Source organism: Meles meles, chromosome 19 (assembly GCF_922984935.1).
Source record: "Meles meles chromosome 19, mMelMel3.1 paternal haplotype, whole genome shotgun sequence".
In the NCBI taxonomy this organism is placed as follows: Eukaryota; Metazoa; Chordata; class Mammalia; order Carnivora; family Mustelidae; genus Meles; species Meles meles.
The window spans coordinates 16731917-16751074 of NC_060084.1; the positions used below are offsets into that span (position 1 = coordinate 16731917).

The following is a 19158-nucleotide window of genomic DNA, read 5'->3' on the forward strand; positions in this document are numbered from 1 at the left end:
TTAATCTCTCTAGGCCTCAATTTCTTCACATTGATTATGCCTGCCTCACGGTGCAGTTAAAAGAATAAATTGTGATACTGCACAAACACAGCTTAGCAGCATAAACTCTTAATAACATCATTGTCATTATTTAAATTGCAAATTTTTAAAAAATTTACAATTAAAAAAATTATTTTTTTAATTTACAATTTAGCTATAAAATATCTTGGGGCACCTGGCTGGCTGTCGGTAGAGCACGTGACTCTTGATCTCGGAGGTTATGAGTTTGACACCCACATTAGGCATACACATTACAAATTTTTCTTTTTAAAATTTTAAATTAATTTTTTATTTTTTAAATCAATAATAAATAATAATAATAATAATAAATAAATCAACAGCTTCAATGTCTGAGTTGTAATAGTGGAGGCAAGTCTGCATAGCAACCACCCCATTCCATACTTCACAGTTTGGTGAAGCCGCCAATCTTTTTTTTTAAAGATTTAATTTATTTATTTGACAGACAGAGATCACAAGTAGGCAGAGAGACAGGTGGTGGGGGCGGGGGGAGGGGAGGCAGGCTACCTGCTGAGCAGAGAGCCCGATGCAGGGCTTGATCCCAGGACCCTGGGATCATGACCTGAGCCAAAGGCAGAGACTTTAACCCACTGAGCCACCCAGGCACCCTGAAGCCGCCAATCTTGATATACCAGGGATGGGCACATGACCCAGATCACAGCCTCCATCATTTTAGAAATAGTGATAGTTTGAAGAGGTAGACAAAGCAGAGCTAATCAGAGTCCTTCCAAGAAACTGGAATGTGGGTGCTAGAAGAAAAATGTTTCTTTTTTAACAGGGGTTATTAAGTTACAGCAATATATTCCTAGAACTGCCAATGGCATTTTAGCTGACTATACAGAATTAGACTCTCCACAGCAGGAGATGTTGCAGCCAAGATAATTTGAGCCTTTGGATCTCTCTGGACCTAAACCTAGATCCACCCCCACCCAGTCTTAGGAACTATATGAGGCAATACATTCCACTTCTGCTTAGTTTGGTTTGGGTTTCTGCAACCAAAATAATTCTTACTAAAAAAACTGTACAGGGGTGCCTGGGTGGCTCAATCAGTTAAGCATCTGACTTTGGCTCAGGTCATGATCCCAGGGTCCTGGGATCAAGCCTCCTGTTGTACTCCCTGTACTCCCTGCTCTGTGGGGAGTCTGCTTCTCCCTCTCCCTCTGCCCCTCCCCGCCACTCATGCTCTCTCTCACTATCTCTCTCAAATAAATAAATAACATCTTTATGAAAAATAGTCTTATTGATCAACTAATAAGTTGATTTTTTACTAATAAATCTATGATTTTTCTGAGTCTCCTTCAAAATCAAAGCTTCCCATTTTCCAAGTGTGAAATATAACATTGTATACACATGACAGATTATTCTTAACTGGTTATATGTCAAAGAATTTTAGTAATGTCTTGGGAGCCAAGTGACAGAAACAAACCAAGTTTGAGTTCTGTACCTCTTTTATTCTTTCCAAAAGGCAAATTGACAGACACTGTAATCACTGGTACTTTATTTGTATACAAAATTATTTCATGAGTTGTGTTTTTTAAACTGAAATCAAACACAAATTGTATGAAGGAATCAGCATATTTTCCTTACATTGGCACTCACATAAAGTAAGAAAAAAAAAAAAAAAACTAAATCAACTGTATTTCTCCAGACACAAAGTATTAAACACAACAGAACATACAGTCGTTTCTCCAAAGCCAAAAGCTCCTTTCTGTAATCTAGGGAAAAGCCCCTTTAAAGGAAGAATAAGCTCTTATGCTATGTGACTAGATGTAGAGTAATGTTTATAAACTAAAATTTTTCTTCTCCGTCCCCAGAGCCAGTAGAGTTGTATCGCCCAAGGGGCTTTATAATAAAGCTGAATGGGATAAGCTTAATATCCTCCTCCCAAGTATTCCATTTTTTCCGACTGGTAAGAACCATTCTCCTATTATCGTTAAACAGAAACCTCAGGGCCAGGGTGCCTGGGTGGTTCAGTCAGTTAAACAGGCAGCTGCCTTCAGCTCAGGTCATGATCCCAGGGTCCTGGGACTAAACTCCCAACTGGATGCCCTGCTTAGAGGGGAGCCTGCATCTCCCGCTCCTTCTGCTTGCTGCTCCCCCTGCTTATACTCTCTCTTTCTGTGTCAAATAAATAAATAAATAAACAAAATCTTTAAAAAAAGAAAGAAAAGAAACCTCAGGGCTAATTGATTACATCCAATCTGACCCTACAGGCCACCATTTCTTCGTTTAAAACACTGGTTCTCAGTTTTTCACCAATGTCTCTGAGGGATCAAATGCCTGTGCTCGCAAAAGATGTTCACTGCCAGAAATTTTCTACAGGTGTCAAATCTTTGGGTGCACAGGCAGTCAGAAGGAGGCTCTCTAGGTAGGAAAAGGTCCCCAGTGGATTCTGCTGACCCCTGGCAAGAATCACCTGCTTTAACTGTTCTCTGAACTGCATCTTCCCTTCTATTCCCACTGCTACCACCACCACCCCTCTCAGTGGTCAACACCTCTGCTTTGGGCTGCTTTCATTAGACAGCTGTAGTTTTTCCTACCTTTCGTCTTTCCTCTCTGCATTGTATCCAGCGCATCCACTCCTGCCAACCCAAAATTCTGTTCCCATCATGTCACTTCCTGGCTCAAAAACAGATTGCATCAGTTCCCCACCCTTCCATCTCTTTAACCTCTTCCCTTGTCTGTGGTCTTTTCTCCTTGCCTTATAAATATGTCCCAATTCTTCTCCATGTAAAACAAAATAAAAAGCGGCCAACTACAAAAGTAAAACCCTCCTTGGACACTTCATTTAACTCTAGATGCCATCGTTGCCTCTTTTTTTCCTGAGAAACTTGGTCTACTCACTGCCTCTCGATCCTGTCACTCTGCTGAAATTGGTCTTACAAGAAGTCTAATGATCTGGTTCTCTAATTACCAAATCCAATGGACTTTTTAGTTCTTGACTTTCCTGGCTTCGGTAGCAACTGAAGATGCTGATCACATCCTCCTTTTTGGAATTCTTGGCCTCACTGATTTGTACTGCACCATCTTCTCCAGGCTCCCTCTCTACCTCTCAGACCATTTCTTTCCAGACTCTTCTTCCTGCACTGCTTATTTCAAATGTCATTCTGCAGGGGCCCATCCTGGTTCCACTTCTCTTTTTAATTTGCAATCTCTCTCTCTTTTTTTTTTTTTTTTTTAGATTTTATTAATTAATTAATTTGACAGAGAGACAGGGAGAGCACAAGCAGGCAGAGCAGCAGGCAGAGGGAGAGGGAGAAGCAGGCTCTCCACTGAGCAGGAAGCCCAATGCAGGGCTTGATCCCAGGACCCTGGCCGGGATCATAACCTGAGCCGAAGTCAGCCACTTAACTGACTGAGTCACCCAGGCGCCCCAATTTGCACTCTCTCTTGATGATTACATCAACATTCATGGCATCAAATACCACCTCTATCCTGACATCTCATAAATCTTCGTTCTCACATTTCTCTTGACTGTAGACCATACTCCAGACCAGCTACTGGACTTTGCACCAGGATGTCACACAAGTAACTCCAACATGCCCCAAACTAAACTTCTTATCTTCACTCAAAACACAGCTCCTCCCCTGTTGCTGTTGTTCCTTATAGTTTCCTGGTTATCCTCCACTTTTCTCTTTCCCTCAGCCCCCAAGCTGACCATTTACACCAGCTGTTTTCTTTTTTTTTTCTTTTTTAATTTATTTATTTACTTGTCAGAGAGAGAGAGAGAGAGAGAGACCAAGCAGAAGCACGGGGCAGGCAGAGGGAGAAGCAGACCCTCCCCTGAGGGCTGGGATCATGATCTGAGCTGAAGGAAGATGCTCAATGGACAGAGCCATCCAGGAGCCCCAGACCTGCTGTTTCTATCTCCCTATTATATTTCAGCTTCATACTGTCCCATCCAGTCTCATAATCATTATGGCATTGCAACAGCCTCCTAATTGCTTTCCCTTACCTCATGTCTTGAGCTCCCATACTCCATCTGCCCTTCTGAACTTCCTAAGACATCACTCCCTCATTTAAAACACTTTACATTAGCTTGGGTGGCTCCCCAGGCCTAAAACTTTTGAAAGCACACACCCATCAGGTAAAATGTGAGTCTACATTCTCAATGTGTGAATATTCATTAATGCATATATATTATTAAACATCCATAAAATAGAGAAATCAAGAGAGAATGGCATAAAGATTAAATTAAGACAGTAACATATTCCTGATGAAATCATACTATTATTAGCTACTCTATGACTCAAACTACAAGATACTCTCAGGGCCGAGTTCATTAATAATTATAATGTGGTAATCCACATTTCAAATAGTCTTCCTGGCAAATTCATTTTTTAGGCTGACTTCTTGACACACATGATTACCTTGAAATGTGACGAACAGCTCCTACTGGAAGAATTGTCAGCTTTACATTTTTGCTACTGTTTGTAGTATTATAATTACCTTTAATCCATGGTTTCTTTGTGCAAATCTTTAAGCCACCTGTTCATTTTGAGAAGACTAATTAAGTTAAAAGCACATGATACAATGTATATCCATCCACTCAGGCTCAAGTAAACTACAGTAAGTCACAATATGATAATAGCAAATTAGTAAGGTCACCGCTCTCAATCCCTTTGCTTTGGAAGCTTTGACTCTTTCCTCAAGGTGATGTTTTGAGGAGATATCAAATGTGTAATGGCCCTGTCTTGTAACACACTGAGAGAATCAGTATCACCCATATGTTAAATATTAATATAGCTCAAGTTCTTTTTTCAGGTTGAAAAGTAAATATAAACCCCATTTAGAGATGATTGCTTGTGTTGCATACATGGCCCTTGATGATCTCTGGCCTCTGCCCACCTTTCCATCATACTTTCAGGCACACATTTCCCGTACCTTACCATGCTTTACTTCTCTCAACACACCAGCTACTTGTCACTTTCTTACCTTGGATGCTCTGTCTCCTTAGCACTTCCTTCTCTGCTTTGAGGCACCATGTTCTCACCTCTTTTAAAGCACTTATCATAACCTATTATAACTGTTTCCTTACTAGCCTAAAGGGCAAGGATTACTCCCAGTTTTTAATTCCTGCCATCTACCACAACACCTTGTTTGCAGTAGGTACTTAATAAATGTTGACTGACAGAATGAAAAAGGTCCAAATTCCTCTGGCTGACTTTCAAGGCCTTGCATAATCTGGCTCCAATTTATCTACCCAGCCTTGTTTTCTTCCAAGTCCATTCCTATTCTCCTCACTTCCTACCATATGTCATGCTCATTTTGGCTTTTGTTCAGGTTACCCCCTCAACTTGGAAGAACTTCCATCTAGAGTAGCAACCTGTCCTTCAAGATTCAGATCTAATTATCCCTTTCCCATGATGTCACACTCTACTCTTCCACCCCACAACTAATCACTCCCTTCAGAGAACTCTGAAAGAGGGAGTACTACACATGTGATCACTGACTCTCTATGTGGCAGTTTTCTCTCCCCAATTTCAGTCTAAGTTCTTTGACACCAGGGACCACCTTCAACTTTCTTTGCATGCTGATCTCTCACAATGCATTGCAACATGGTGATGCACAGGAGAGACTGAGTGACCTCTGCTCATATACCTATGCTATAGGTAGCATAGTACAAGGGAGAAAGCATGACCTGAGTTGTAGTCCAAGTTCCACCACAATTAGCTAGTTGACCTCAAACACCTCAACCTCTCTGGTCATTAATTTGTCATCTGGAAGGTAAGACTTTACAACCTTTAAAATTCCAGGTAAGGCTTTTTCCTTTTGCACAAAGAACATTAAAACTTTTCCTCTAAAAAGTCAAAAGAGGTGGCAGTGTCCACCCTGTCAAAAAATAAAATAAAATAAAATAAAAAATAAAAATAAATAAAAAATAAAAAAATTCTGAGACCTTTAGTAACTCACTTAACTTTAATGAACTATAGTATAATCATTTGCAAAACACAGACAGCCCAGTGCTCACTTCGGCAGCACATATACAAACACAGACAGCCCATCAGCTCCAAGGACCATGTAAAGATCAAATGAGAAAACGCATATAGGGGCGCCTGGGTGGCTCAGTGGGTTAAGCCGCTGCCTTCGGCTCAGGTCATGATCTCGGGGTCCTGGGATCGAGTCCCGCATCGGGCTCTCTGCTCAGCAGGGAGCCTGCTTCCCTCTCTCTCTCTCTGCCTGCCTCTCTGTCTACTTGTGATCTCTCTCTGTCAAATAAATAAATAAAATCTAAAAAAAAAAAAAAAGAAAGAAAACGCATATAAAAATGCACAGATAAGGATGCCTGGGTGGCTCAGTCAGTTAAGTGTCCGACTCTTGATCCCAGCTCAGGTCTTGATAACAGAGTTCTGAGTTCAAGCCCCACACTGGGCTCCACACTGGACATGAAGTCTATTTAAAATTAAAAAAAAAAAAAAAAATTTTTTTTTAATGCATAGATCATTTTAAAATGCTGATAAAAATGTAAGGCATTGGGGCACCTGGGTGGCTCAGCGGGTTAAAGCCTCTGCCTTCGGCTCAGGTCATGATCCCAGGGTCCTGGGATTGAGCCCCACATCAGCTCTCTGCTCAGCAGGGAGCTTGCTTCCTCTCTGCCTGCCTCTCTGCCTGCTTGTGATCTCTGTCTGTCAAATCAATCAATCAATCAATCAATCAATCTTAAAAAAAAAAACTTAAAAAAAATGTAAGGCATTATTATACTACTATGCTATTTAGTGACAAATGCAAGCAAGTGGCATTATTTGTTGTCCAGTTAGGATAGTGTGTAAATCTAGCCAGGAACAGGTCTTGGATCCTCAAATAATCCACCAGCTCAGAACAGTAGAACACTTCCACAGCCACAGGCTATACTCATGCCTATGTACAAAAGATACACATTTGGTCATCAAGTAAAGTAACTTTTATCCCAGAAGAATTACACAGCAGGTAACATACTGAAGTTACTGAGTTACCAGTTAAGATCTAAATTAAAGCCTGGTTTTGGTTTCTAAAATGTCCTTAGAATTTTCATAACCACTATATATTAGAATCAATAAACTTTTCCTATTTTGATAATAATTTGGAGGACATATTTTAGCCTGAGGAGACTCTCTGAGAAGTAATCTAGTTACAAAGACATAGTGTCTCATATAAACATGTCTAATCATTCAAGTGAAACATGATGAGGCTGGTTAAACAAAAAGAAACAGAAACACAAACTTCCTGACAATTCAGATGTTCTTCAAGAGATCAATTAATGGATATACATGCAAAGTATGAAAGAAAATGTAAAATGTTTTCCTTAGGAGACTCTCAACTTGTTCAACAAAGGAGGAAAGTGGCAGTGTAGGAATTCAAACTAGTTTAACTTAGCAGCCTATTAATGTCAATAATATGTTACATGTCCCCTAACAGGCACTAAGCACTATATTATATATAACACTCAAAATCTTAAACCATCCTGGATACAAAAATTATTTTCAATTTTCAAGTTAAATTTCATGCCAATTCACTTCCTTTATACACTTAACCATCTTCTTTTTAGTAGATTTGATAACAAAACGTTTGGAACTACATTCAGGCAATAAAAGATGATTTTCCAACAATATTCCAAAGAGAATTGCTTCAAAAAAAAAAAAAAAAAAAAAGATCTTTTCTCAAATATCAAACCTTAAACGGAACAGTCTATACTATCTTCCCTCACCTCTTCTGGAACATTTTTTGATGTACGATTTGTGTTCATTTAGTTCACTTCACAGCCCTAAAAATATAAATTCTAGAAGCTTCCCAGTTAGACCATTTTTAGCACTCCAGATACACAAATTGAACATACAATACCTGAAAGATGAGTAGTCACCCCTTTATATAAAGCTTACAGTCTGAATATCTCTGCATAGCATATCTTAAAGATTTTATTTTATTTATTTGACAGAGAGAGAGATCACAAGTAGGCAGAGAGGCAGGCAGAGAGAGAGGAGGAAGCAGGCTCCCTGCGGAGCAGAGAGCCCGATGCGGAGCAGAGAGCCCGATGCGGGGCTTGATCCCAGGACCCTGAGATCATGACCTGAGCCGAAGGCAGCGGCTTAATCCATTGAGCCACCCAGGCGCCCCTGCATAGCATATCTTGATATCAATGTTAACAGTCACTAGCCGAAACTACAAGCACACAGTGTAAAGCAAGTTTTTAGGTTCTGAGGGGTAAAATTGCTTCTCAGCCTTTTGGCAAAAATCAGGGGTAAGGTTCTGACTGGTAACTGTAAAGAGGAAAAATCAAAGGGATGGAAAACTAAATGTAAATTTAAAAATAAAAAAGTAGGCCTATATAAGAGATAACAGGAAAACGAGATTAGAAAAAGGCATTTACAACCAAGAAATGCAAACTCATTCTTAACCTATTTACCTAAAATTCTTATCATGAATTTCTTTTCAAGTAAAATGGCGCCTTGGATTTTAATAACTTGTTATCCTGGCTGTTCTGAGAGTATGTCATCTCACAGCGTACCTTCATGACCCACTCCTACCTTCCTCATTCTGACTTTGGTTTTGTTATTGTTGTTCACTGCTGTATTCCCAGTCCCTAAGAAAGCGCCCAGCACACAAAGGTCAAATAACAACCCTTTGAGGGAGGTATTGTCATCATCCTGGTTTTTCAGATGAGGAAACTGAGGCTTAGCAAGGTTGAGTAACTTGCCCAGGGGTTACAAACCACTAGCCAGAAACAGACCCACGTCCGTCTGACCACAAAATCCTCATTTGTGCTTACCCTCACTGGGCAAAATAACTTCCTACTGTCTCTCATTTTTGTGTATTTACTGGTGGCAGCTTTCTCTTAGCGGAAGCTTCAACTTCTCCATCAACCTTTTCCCAGGCATCCTCAACCTCTGACCCCCACTAAGGTCTTCTACAGATCCTTCCTTCCTTTGTGCTGTATTCTCTCCAGAGTTCTATTATAACATTACTTTTAGCCGTTTGCTATAGTTATTTCTCATCTCTCTCTTATCTGAACTCCAAACTTCCTGAGGGCAGGAATCAGCTATCTTCAAGTGCCTCCGGCATATGGTAAAGTGGAGTAAATGTTTGATGTATGAATGAACAAACCTGACAAATCCATGACATAAAAAGGAACACTTTAGCTCGGTTCCCTAACCATGGGCAACCAGAGACCTTCGCTTTTCTTTGCTTGGGGGTGGCAAGAGCATGCCTGAAATTCCCTGCCCACATCACAAGTGCATCACTGTGCTTCTTAAGACAGATTTTCAAGTTTTGAGACATCTAATGGAAGAAAAATAAGGTTCCAAAACCTTAAGGGCTAAACATAAGATCTGTCTTTTGGATGTGGCCTACTTGGATGGAACATCAGCTCTTGATTTTAAATAATGTTTGACTGGTTCAATTAAATCACTGTTTTCAGTGATTTTGCATATTCTAAGTAATTTTATTTTTATATCTCTTTGGCTTGAAAAGTGTAATTTCATACTTCCCCACACATTTAAGGACAAAAACGGCTTGTCTTTTACAAAATAGGAAAATAAAATACAACCTCTGTGTTAGGTAAAAAGGCACTCAATAAATATGTTATGCTGCTGTTTGTAAAGTCTCCTTCTAAAAGCACATGTGGCCTATTTTAGACTAATGAATACTGGGCAACATTTACTAGATGATTTTCATTTAATTGGTATGAATACCAGGTTCAAAACATATCTAAACAAAAACTGGGTTTTTAAAAAATATATATGGTGTAAAGAGCTGAAATGTCTGCCCCATTACCGGTGAGTACTACATAAATAGTACTACTTCAATATTCTGGTTCTAACAATTTATAACCAAATGCTTAGCTAGACCAATTTCAAGGTGCACATTTAAGTTACAAGGTTATAATTTTTTTTTTATACACCCACTGCCCAAGCCACAGTCTATAATTTTACTCCATTTATTAACACTAATTTCTGGCCCCACCTATAAGTGAGATATAAATAAGACTTATAAATAGGATATTATAAAGATGGGACACTGGAATTTCATACTTGGAGCACATGCAAAGTAACATTTTTCCAAATATTTACAAGCAGATTTGGAAAAAAGTGAAAATCACTTTACCAAGCTGGACTTCTGACCTCAGTTACATGACTAGTCTCTGCCTACCCTTATTCCCCACCCATTCCCTTCTGCGCTTCCTCTGCCAGGAATACCCTCTTGACTCATCTCTGCCTGTCTATGTCCATTACTTCCTTAGAAACCTGGCTCAAGATTCAGCTCCTTGAAAAAGGCCTCCCTGACTAATCCTGATTTCCACTACTTCCTAACTCTGCATTCCCTTGGCATTTATATATAGTTTGCATTACATAATCAGTAACTTAAAGATGTTTTGCATTTTTCCATCATGTCCCCAGCTAGAGACCAAATAGAGGAACATTATCTCTTATATCCTCTACTACACAGCCTGTAATAAATGCTTTCTTCTTGAATGACTAAATCACCACTGAGAGAAAGGCAAAGGCTCACAAATTTCTGAAGTAAGCAAGTGGCTTTTCAGATCACCTTGACAATACTCTACCACCTCCAACACACATGAACACTTCACGGAAATGAGATTTACTTTTGCCATCCATAAATTCAACAAAAAAGATCCAGGTTACAGATCACGTACAAACTTAAAGCAAATAATAATAGCGGCTATTCAAACGTATCTTGAGATTTAACATTTCAGGCTTCATTTAAAGCCTTGAAGCAGCACGCCTGTGAATGATAGGAAGCTGGCACCAGTCTGTTGCAAAAGGGGCAAAACTCTAGTTGGCAGTAAATGTTCAAACACGTGAGCCTCCACTGTTAAACAAGGCTCATTAGCCACACAAACTTGCTGTTTCAGCTTTCTGGCTTCGATGAAGTGCTATGATCTCTTTTGGTTATTATAGAGAGCCAACGATGAATTAAATTCCCATAAATTAACCAATAGTTTTGATGGTTTGCCCAAACATACCACTGGCATGGGGGTGGGGGTGGGATGTGTGTGTGTATGTTTTAAACAAACAGACCCTCTCTCGCCCCGGGGAGTCAGATCTGAGTGAAGAAAGCGCCAACCCCGCACTTCTCACGGGGCAAAGCGAGACCTTCAGGACTCGAGCCCTTCAGTATCCCCATGCAGAGGCGGGGCTTCAAGCGCTGCTGCTTTTCACTAAATCTCAACCAGAGTCTTCCTTAGGGGCCGAAAGCCAACTTTTCCTTCAAGGAGCATCAGTTTTTTCCATACTCAAAGCCCCAATAGGCAGGGTCCAAGGAAGAGCCGGGCCACCCGCGCGGGGAAGCTGAGGACGCGGGGCGGGGAGGTACTGGGGGGACACGGACTCTCTCCGCAAAGAGGGCAGGATGGCAGAAACAAAGTGAGCGCCCGCCAGCCCAGCGCCGCCCGCCACCCGCCGGCCCCGCTCACCCTCCAGCAGCACCTCCTTGCCCGCGCGCTTCAGCGCCTGCACGGCCTGGTCGTGGGTGGCCTGGCGCAGGTCGGTGCCGTTCACCGACAGGATGGCGTCGCCCAGCCGCAACGCCCGGCTCTGGTCCGCCGCCAGCCCCGGGAAGATCTTGGAGATGAGGATCGGCATCCGGTTCTCGCGGCCGCCCTTGATGCTGATGCCCAGGCCGCCCGCCTCTTGCTTCACTACGCGCACCCGGCGCACCGGCGGCGACGCGCCTGCCTCGCCCGCCGAGCCCCGCGGCGGCGCGGGCGGGCTCGGGGGACCCAGGCCGCGGCTGGGGCTCCCCGGTAGCGAGTCGCCGGCGCCGCCGCCGTTCGGGAGGCCGTTGAAGGCAGCCGCCGCCGGCCCCAGAGCCTGTTCGGACTCAGCCGCCGCAGCGTCGCCGGTGAGGCTTAGGCTCTCCCCGCTGAGCTCGGCCACCACCCGGACCCAGCGCTCCCTCAGGAGCAGCTCCACCAGCCCTGCTTTGGTGGCCCGCGTCCACACCGCCATGGCCGGCCCCACTCCCGCCGCCGTAGTCGCCGCAGCTACCCTCATTCCAGTCAGGCAGCCTCGGCGCTTCCCCCTTCCCGCCCGAGGGGGCGGGTCCGGCCCCTCCCCCTCCGCGGCTTTCATTATTCATGAGGCCACGCCCATCGCCCGGAGGGGCGGGGAGCGGCAGGAGGAGCGGCTTCCGGGAGGTTAAGTTGTTGGGCTTAGTTAGGCCAGTCCCTTGATGCACGCTGGATGGGGCAGCCCCGGTGAGAAAAGGCTGCTTCTCACGTTGTCCTTCCGTTGGTCTCCGATGGCCATCTCCGAAGAGTTCTGACCCTTGCCACGCAGTTCGAGCAAAATCAGCCTCAAGAAGCACTTTGCAAGCCTGCAAGACTTGGTTGCACGTTCACTCTTGCATTGATTAGTTCATGATGTATTTACTGAGTGCTCAAGCCTGAGCTCCTTTTGATGCCTGGAGATGAGCTGAACAAACCGTACCAGTTAAGAGCTGGTGGTCTAGTGGGGGAGGAGGACGGAGAACCAACCAACCTGAGGTGATACTATGCGGTTAAGTGACATGTAGAAAACGCCCTCAGAGCAGAGTAAATGAAACCTTTGGTTGGGCCTGGGGTCAGCTTCGCAGAGGTGACAGTGGAAGGTGAGTAGGTGGAGCAGAGTGAATTGCATAAGCAGAGGTCCAGAGACAGGAACGCAGGCATTTGTAATCACCTGCTTATTTGCCTGGAGGAGAGAGGACCATTGCTTCTTCAGCTCGGCAGCCACAATAGGTAGGCCTCAAAGACATTTACAAAATGACAGTTACTTAGGCAGATGTCAGAATTCCAGTGTGAACAGAGCATAGGGGCAGTGGAGGTGGCAGGAAAGATGTGTGTAAAGCCTCATATCAACAAATATGGGAGGCTTTGGAGTTGGATTTGTAGATCTGTCTTATGCTGGAAGTCATGGCCGGTTGTTGGGGCAAATATTGATGGGTATCCCCAGAAACTGTAAGCACACAGCAGAACCTGCAGTGTTGCAATCCACCCACTTCCAGGTTCATGGGCTGGGAGAGCTAAGGAAACTGAGGCCCAGAGTGCCAACGACTCCGGCCCAAAGATCATTGTGAGGAGAAAAAAACAGGTCTCCCAGCCTCCTTTACTACATACCACAGACCTCAAAAATGAGGGTCCAGATATCACACTGCTGACAGGTATCTCAGCAAAAACACGAGGTCAAGGTACCCTCTTTCCTTCAGCAGTAAAAGTGAAATCCCCATGTTTTCACTTGTGCCAGTGGGGCTGCAAGCAGAGGGAATGAATGTGCACCGATTCCCGTAAAAGGGTCTGTATACCTGCTTGCTCATGAAGTACATGTTGAAGCTCGCGAGCTATGGCCATGCACTTCTCTCTGAATGCACATTCATGTGTGGGCAGGAACACTCAAAGAGCCTCCTATACTAGGAGTTGAAACAAAAATGGAGACTGGAAAGTATCCAGAGCTCAAATGAAGAATTCAAAATGAGAAAAATTCTTACCAAAAAAATCATTACAGCACAATCTTCTTTGCAATTAGGGGAGCAGGATTTTCCAAGCTGCAAATGTCAGCAGAAGCTCAACCAATCCTCTTCTATCCTCTCCAATCCTCTCCTAAATCAACTGCAATGAGGCCAGCTCCCTGTTCCAGCAGGTCCCAATGTGCCCAAGTGCTTCTACAGTCACAGACGTTTCTGGCTTTGCTCCAGCTGAGGTGTGAGCCCCCAGAGGCCTGAGCTATGTGAAATTTCTGCTTATTAGAGAGCACTTGGCAGCCAATTCCTTAGAGTAGAAGCACTATTTTTAACAGTTTTATGTCCATAATCATCGAGGTTGGGCACCTGACAACACCTTTATTAGCAAAAGGGAAGTGCCGGAAATTCTTTCCAGAAGTATCAAGACGTTTTTGATCAAGAGAGTTGGAGGAAGTCATAGATCTTCCAACTAAATAGCAAGGACACTTAGGTAAGGTAACAAGTTATGTGACAAAATATTTTTAGCTCTAGGAGGAGAGAAGGTAATGGAGACTGCTATTTGGGTTACTTGGGGGTTTTTACTTAAAAGATTATTTTTCAATATATCCGTGAAAAATTCCCAATTTATTGAACTGTTTTTATGAGATCCTCAGAATCTAATTTTCAGTGTTCTCTCTCATTACTATGTTCTGATCAGTCATACTCATACGGTCAGTGTCTCCCTGATGCCTTGCACGTTCCCTACTGAGGCCATCCTTCCGAACACCTCCTGCCCCTCTCAACCACTTTCCCTTATAGCAAGATCTCATCCCAGATTTCCCTATCTACCCAATTTGCTGGGATTTTTCTTTTGAACGATTTTATTCTATGCCTGCCTGTTTTGCCCAAGTAAGTTATAAAATACAGGTGGGCAGGGACCACCCATTGGCTTCTTTTCATCCCCCACTATTCCAGAAATACTGCCTTGCTGAGAAGGAACTCATGAAACATGTGATTGAAATTCAGTGCCTCCTGTGCTGTAGTCCTTTCAAATAATCCCTCTGAAGGTTACTGGTTCCTTGCGGAGTGAAAATTACCATCTAGGAAATCTCAAGTACTCAGTGGAAATCTAACTTACTATAGATAATGAAATCTGAAATAAAAAGAGTACACATCTGTTTCCACAGTTTCTTAGGGACAGAGACAAGCTCAGATAATTCTCTGAACAGGCCTGTTATTTTTATCTACCTATAAAAAAGGCAATGGCTGAGATAATTCTTAACAACCTTTCATTCCTCTCACCTATCAGTATATATTCTCTGCTCAAGCTATTCTCTTACTGTTTCTCAGAACAATGCAGGGATCATTGCTACTTTATTTTTTATTATTCTTTTCTTTTTTAAAAAAGATTTATTCATTTGAGAGAGCATACGCACATGGAGTTGGGACAGGGCGGGGGGCAAGGGGAAGAGAATCTTTAGCAGACTCCCCTCCAAGATGCGAGCACAATGCAGGGCTCTATCTCACCACCCTGAGATCCTGATCTGAGTTGAAAGGAAGAGTCAGACGTCCAAATGACTGAGCCATCCAGGTGCCCCTCTTTTTCATTACTCCTTTAAAATGAGGGGAGTGGATTAGCTGTTTCAGTTCTGTAATTTCCTACAATTCTATCACTTAGGCTCTGATTCTATGTTCTCAAAACCCAGAGGTCTTTTTCTCCCCTTTCTCCCTCATGGTAGTTGTAAATATCACACGATAATTAAGAGCATAGGACTCAAAACTACAGTCTGGCTACTGACTGTACTATATGGCAACCTGCAAGGGGCTGAGGTCATGAGCCTCAGGGTTTTGTTTTTTTTTTTTAAGATTTTATTTACTTGACAGAGAGATCACAAGCAGGCAGAGAGGGAGGCAGAGACGGGGGTGGAGGGTGGTGGGAAGCAGGCTCCTCGCTGAGCAGAGAGCCAGATGCGGGGCTTGATCCCAGCACCCTGGGATCACGACCCGAGCTGAAGGCAGACACTTTAAACTAAGCCAAACAGGAGCCCCGAGCCTGTTTCTTATTCGGAAAAATTCAGATACCTTCTACTCTAAGGATGGTTGTGAGGGTTGGCCAGGAGGTCGCATGTGAAGTGTTTAAAACAGCAGCATCGTACCTGCCACCCTGAAAGACTTGCATAAAACCGTACCTGCTGCCGTTATTACTTGTTGAGGGGCAGCAGCAGCAACACTGTAACTTCTGGTAGGAGTCTCAAGTGTAGAGTCTATGCTTTATCTAGAAATGAGTCTGCCATAATTAGCTTTTGATTCCAGGCTTAAAAGGCAAATGGCCAAATTAATTTCGGTGACACAGGTCTCATATAAAGCTACATTTCGGCTGAAAGGAGTACGCATTGCCAAGAGTCCGTCAAAGGAAAGAATTAGTGGATCTGGGGTTTGTTCCAAGGTTTGAGTGTTGTGTAATTTCATAAGGAAGGAGGGCCCCCTGGCAAAATTGCAGCCCTTAGCAAGCCTGAAGGTCACCACCACAAAGGCGGCCTAATGCCAGAGGAACAAAAACAAGAGCTGCTCAATTACTACTAAAGAACAGACCAAAGGAAGAACCAAGCGTGTAAGATAACCAATCCAACATCCAACTTTGAAAATTTATCCATGCATGACTCTTTCCCAGTTAGAAGACAGTGAGATCAATTGTCCCTTTCAAAGGGCAGTATTCCTTTGCCTTCCAGGAGAAAGACCTTAAAATGTATCTTTCTTTCCAGCACAAACATGAAGTGAAAGAGAGAAAGGTGAATATATCCTTTAGCTGATGCAAGCGCATTTGAAAATTCATCCCGCCAAGATAAATCACTATCTGAAACCCACAAAAATGGATTAACTATTTCATGCGTTAGGACTACGAAAAGCCACATCTGCTAACCACATTCCTAATGAAAAGCAGCTGTGTGACGGTTTTGTAGCTCTGTGACTTTCTTTTTAGGAAAATATTAGCAAGGACATAGTAACAGAAAGTTAGTTTCATTAAATTCACTTAGTTATGGAAAATCACCAGTGTTTTTTTTTTTTTATTGTCATGGAAATCACACACTTTGCCATGAAATTCAGATAAGTTCCCCAAATAAAAATCCCCTTTCCTTCATTACCAGTTCCAACAGAATTTTTAGTGCCTCACCATAAGACCTGGAGTCTAGCAGTCAGCTTCACCTCTCTTCTTTCACGGGCCATTAAACCCAAAATCATGTTTATCGGTGCACATGGTATTTTTAGGCCTTCGTCCCATAGCTTCAACTCCCTCCTCTGTCGGTTAATGGAATAGGCCATTGGAGGGATCATAGAACCCTCTGAGAATCTGCGGCACACTGTGGGCTCGTGTCAGATAAATGCTCACTTATGCAAAGTAATCAAGTTTCGGGGCTCACAAAGCCCCTAAAGCCCTGCCATGGACTCTTTAATGGGCTGAATTGTGTCCCCTCAAAAATGTATGGGTTGAAGTCTAACCCACAGTACCTCAGAATGCATTTGAAGACGGTTGTGGAACTATTGGTGGTCCCTGGAACAGGCTATGCTCTCTCTTGCTTCCACTTTTCTACTGAGAATGATCTAGGAACGCCTCTTTTCTTTTCCCCTTGATCATTACCACACAATTCCAACTGCTAACTGCCAGTGAAGTGCCCCTTGCCTGTGCTCACCTCTAATGGGGCCTTCCCCGATATACCTGCTTCCTTCCCCAACTAGGCTGTGAAGTTCTGCTGAAATCATCTTTCACTTGTGGTTGGTGCACGGCAGACAGCAGGCCCTCAATAAACGTCTGTTGCGTATTAAGTCCTATAACTTCCTAAGGACAAAGGGCTGACACAAAGCTAAGCCTTAATATCTAGATCTTTGCTGTCCATATATGAAAGTCACTAGGAACATGCAGCTATTTAAATTAAAATCAAATAAAATTTAAAGTTCTGTTTCCTTTGTTGCACTAGCTGCATTTCAAGTTTCTCTACAGTCACATGTTGCTAGTGACTAACTATCTTACTGTACAGCACAGACACAGAACATTCCCACTACTGCAGTTTATTGGACCGTGCCGACCTGTATCTGAAAATACCTTGGACTATGAAAAAAAAAACCCAAGACATTAAGAAAAAAAGGAAAAGAGGTTATGAATATGCAATTTACAGTTAGCTTAAGAGCCAAAACACATTAAAAAAGTGAGCAATATCTTTACTAAACAGACAAAATGAGATACTATTTTTCACCCATTAGATGGGCTACAACTAATGTCTATGTCTACACTGGCAGAGTATTAAGGAAATGAGTACTTTCAAACACTGCAGATAGAAATAGAGCCAATCCAAAAGGATGAAAAGTGAAAGAAAACAGACAATATATGAACTAGCAATTCTACTCCCCAGAGGAAACACCCCCATGGGAGTACTACCCTGTGATGTACTAGGCTGTTCATTACAACGCTTTATGATTTACACACAAGACTGCCCACAGCATGCAGTATTATAGCTAAATCAAGTGCTCATCCACAGTGAGAAATGCTTAAACACCTTCACTGCAGCCTGTGAGATGAAAGAATCTTTGGTGTCTCATGCCTGCTCATTATACTTACAACTGGGTCCCTACAACCAAGAGATAGCAGGGGAAACAACTTTAAGAATGCCACCTTGGCCTCTCATGAACTGTTGTGTGACCATGGGAATTACAATATCCCCTCCTGCTCTCTAATTCCATGAGTATAAAAATGAGGCCAGAAGCAAATGATTTCTTTCACAAATCTGTTTTCTCCACCTCCAACCCCAGCAACAGTTGGAACAGCTCCACTTTTAACTGTATCATGGATTACGGTTCAGAATAATGTTCCATTTGAAGAAAGCTTTGATGCTTAAAAAGCCACCAAGCTAGGTCTCTTGTTTCCAATATTCCAAGATTTCAGTTTCTAATTTGCTGTCATCTTCAGGGTAGAGGGTACATTATCCATTCAGACACCAGATTACCAACTACTATATGAGAAAAGTGAATTTTTAAAGCATTAGAGTCAGGTTGGCAAAAAGGACCTTTCCTAGGTAGTCTCAGGTCAAAATTTTTCTGTAGAATCCACGTAGGAGCCATAGTCTGCAAAATACCCGGACCAGAAACATGCAGCTTTTAGGTTACACAGATCCCTAAAAGTAAAAGCACCCCGGAACACATGCTCTGAACTGTTCCTCTCATTTAATACTGCTTTGCCTTCCCTTCCCCCAATTTCTCTAACTTGCCCCAATCAGTTTCTGCTTCATTTGTATTCAAAGTTCCTCTACTAAGGAAGAATTTCAAGGCCCAAAGATCTTACTTCCCATACCATTTATGGAAATCCAAATCACTGGCTGGAAATGCTGCAAAGGAATGCTTTCTACTTTCAAAACTTTTACTTCTTCACTCATGATCTGCAAGCCTTTTCTGGCAGAATTACACCTTCCACAATCCACAAGAATATGTTTCAGTAAATCAAGTCTTAAACTAGACTCCCGTTAATAAAGACTCTGAATTTATAGCTCTGCAGACACTGAAAAGCAAGTAAGTTAGTATTTAAGGCACCCCAGCCTCCCTCTTCTCATACGCAATGAAGATCGGTGACTTGAACTTTGTTTTTAACCACGCCAAAGACGACCGAAACATTTCTTAGGAAGGGCAGAATCTTAGAGTCTACTG

At 42.7% G+C, this 19158-nt stretch overlaps 1 protein-coding gene across 1 annotated transcript in view; it reads right to left on the minus strand.

Annotated features, from left to right (window-relative positions):
* Positions 1-12059, minus strand: part of SNTB2 (syntrophin beta 2) — a 110787-nt gene extending 98728 nt beyond the window's left edge. Inside the window, exon 1 of the mRNA XM_045988062.1 lies at positions 11465-12059. Within this exon, the coding sequence (XP_045844018.1) occupies positions 11465-12044 (580 nt within the window). The 5' untranslated portion in view covers positions 12045-12059. The remainder of the gene's footprint in view (positions 1-11464) is intronic.
* Positions 12060-19158: the final 7099 nt, after the last annotated feature.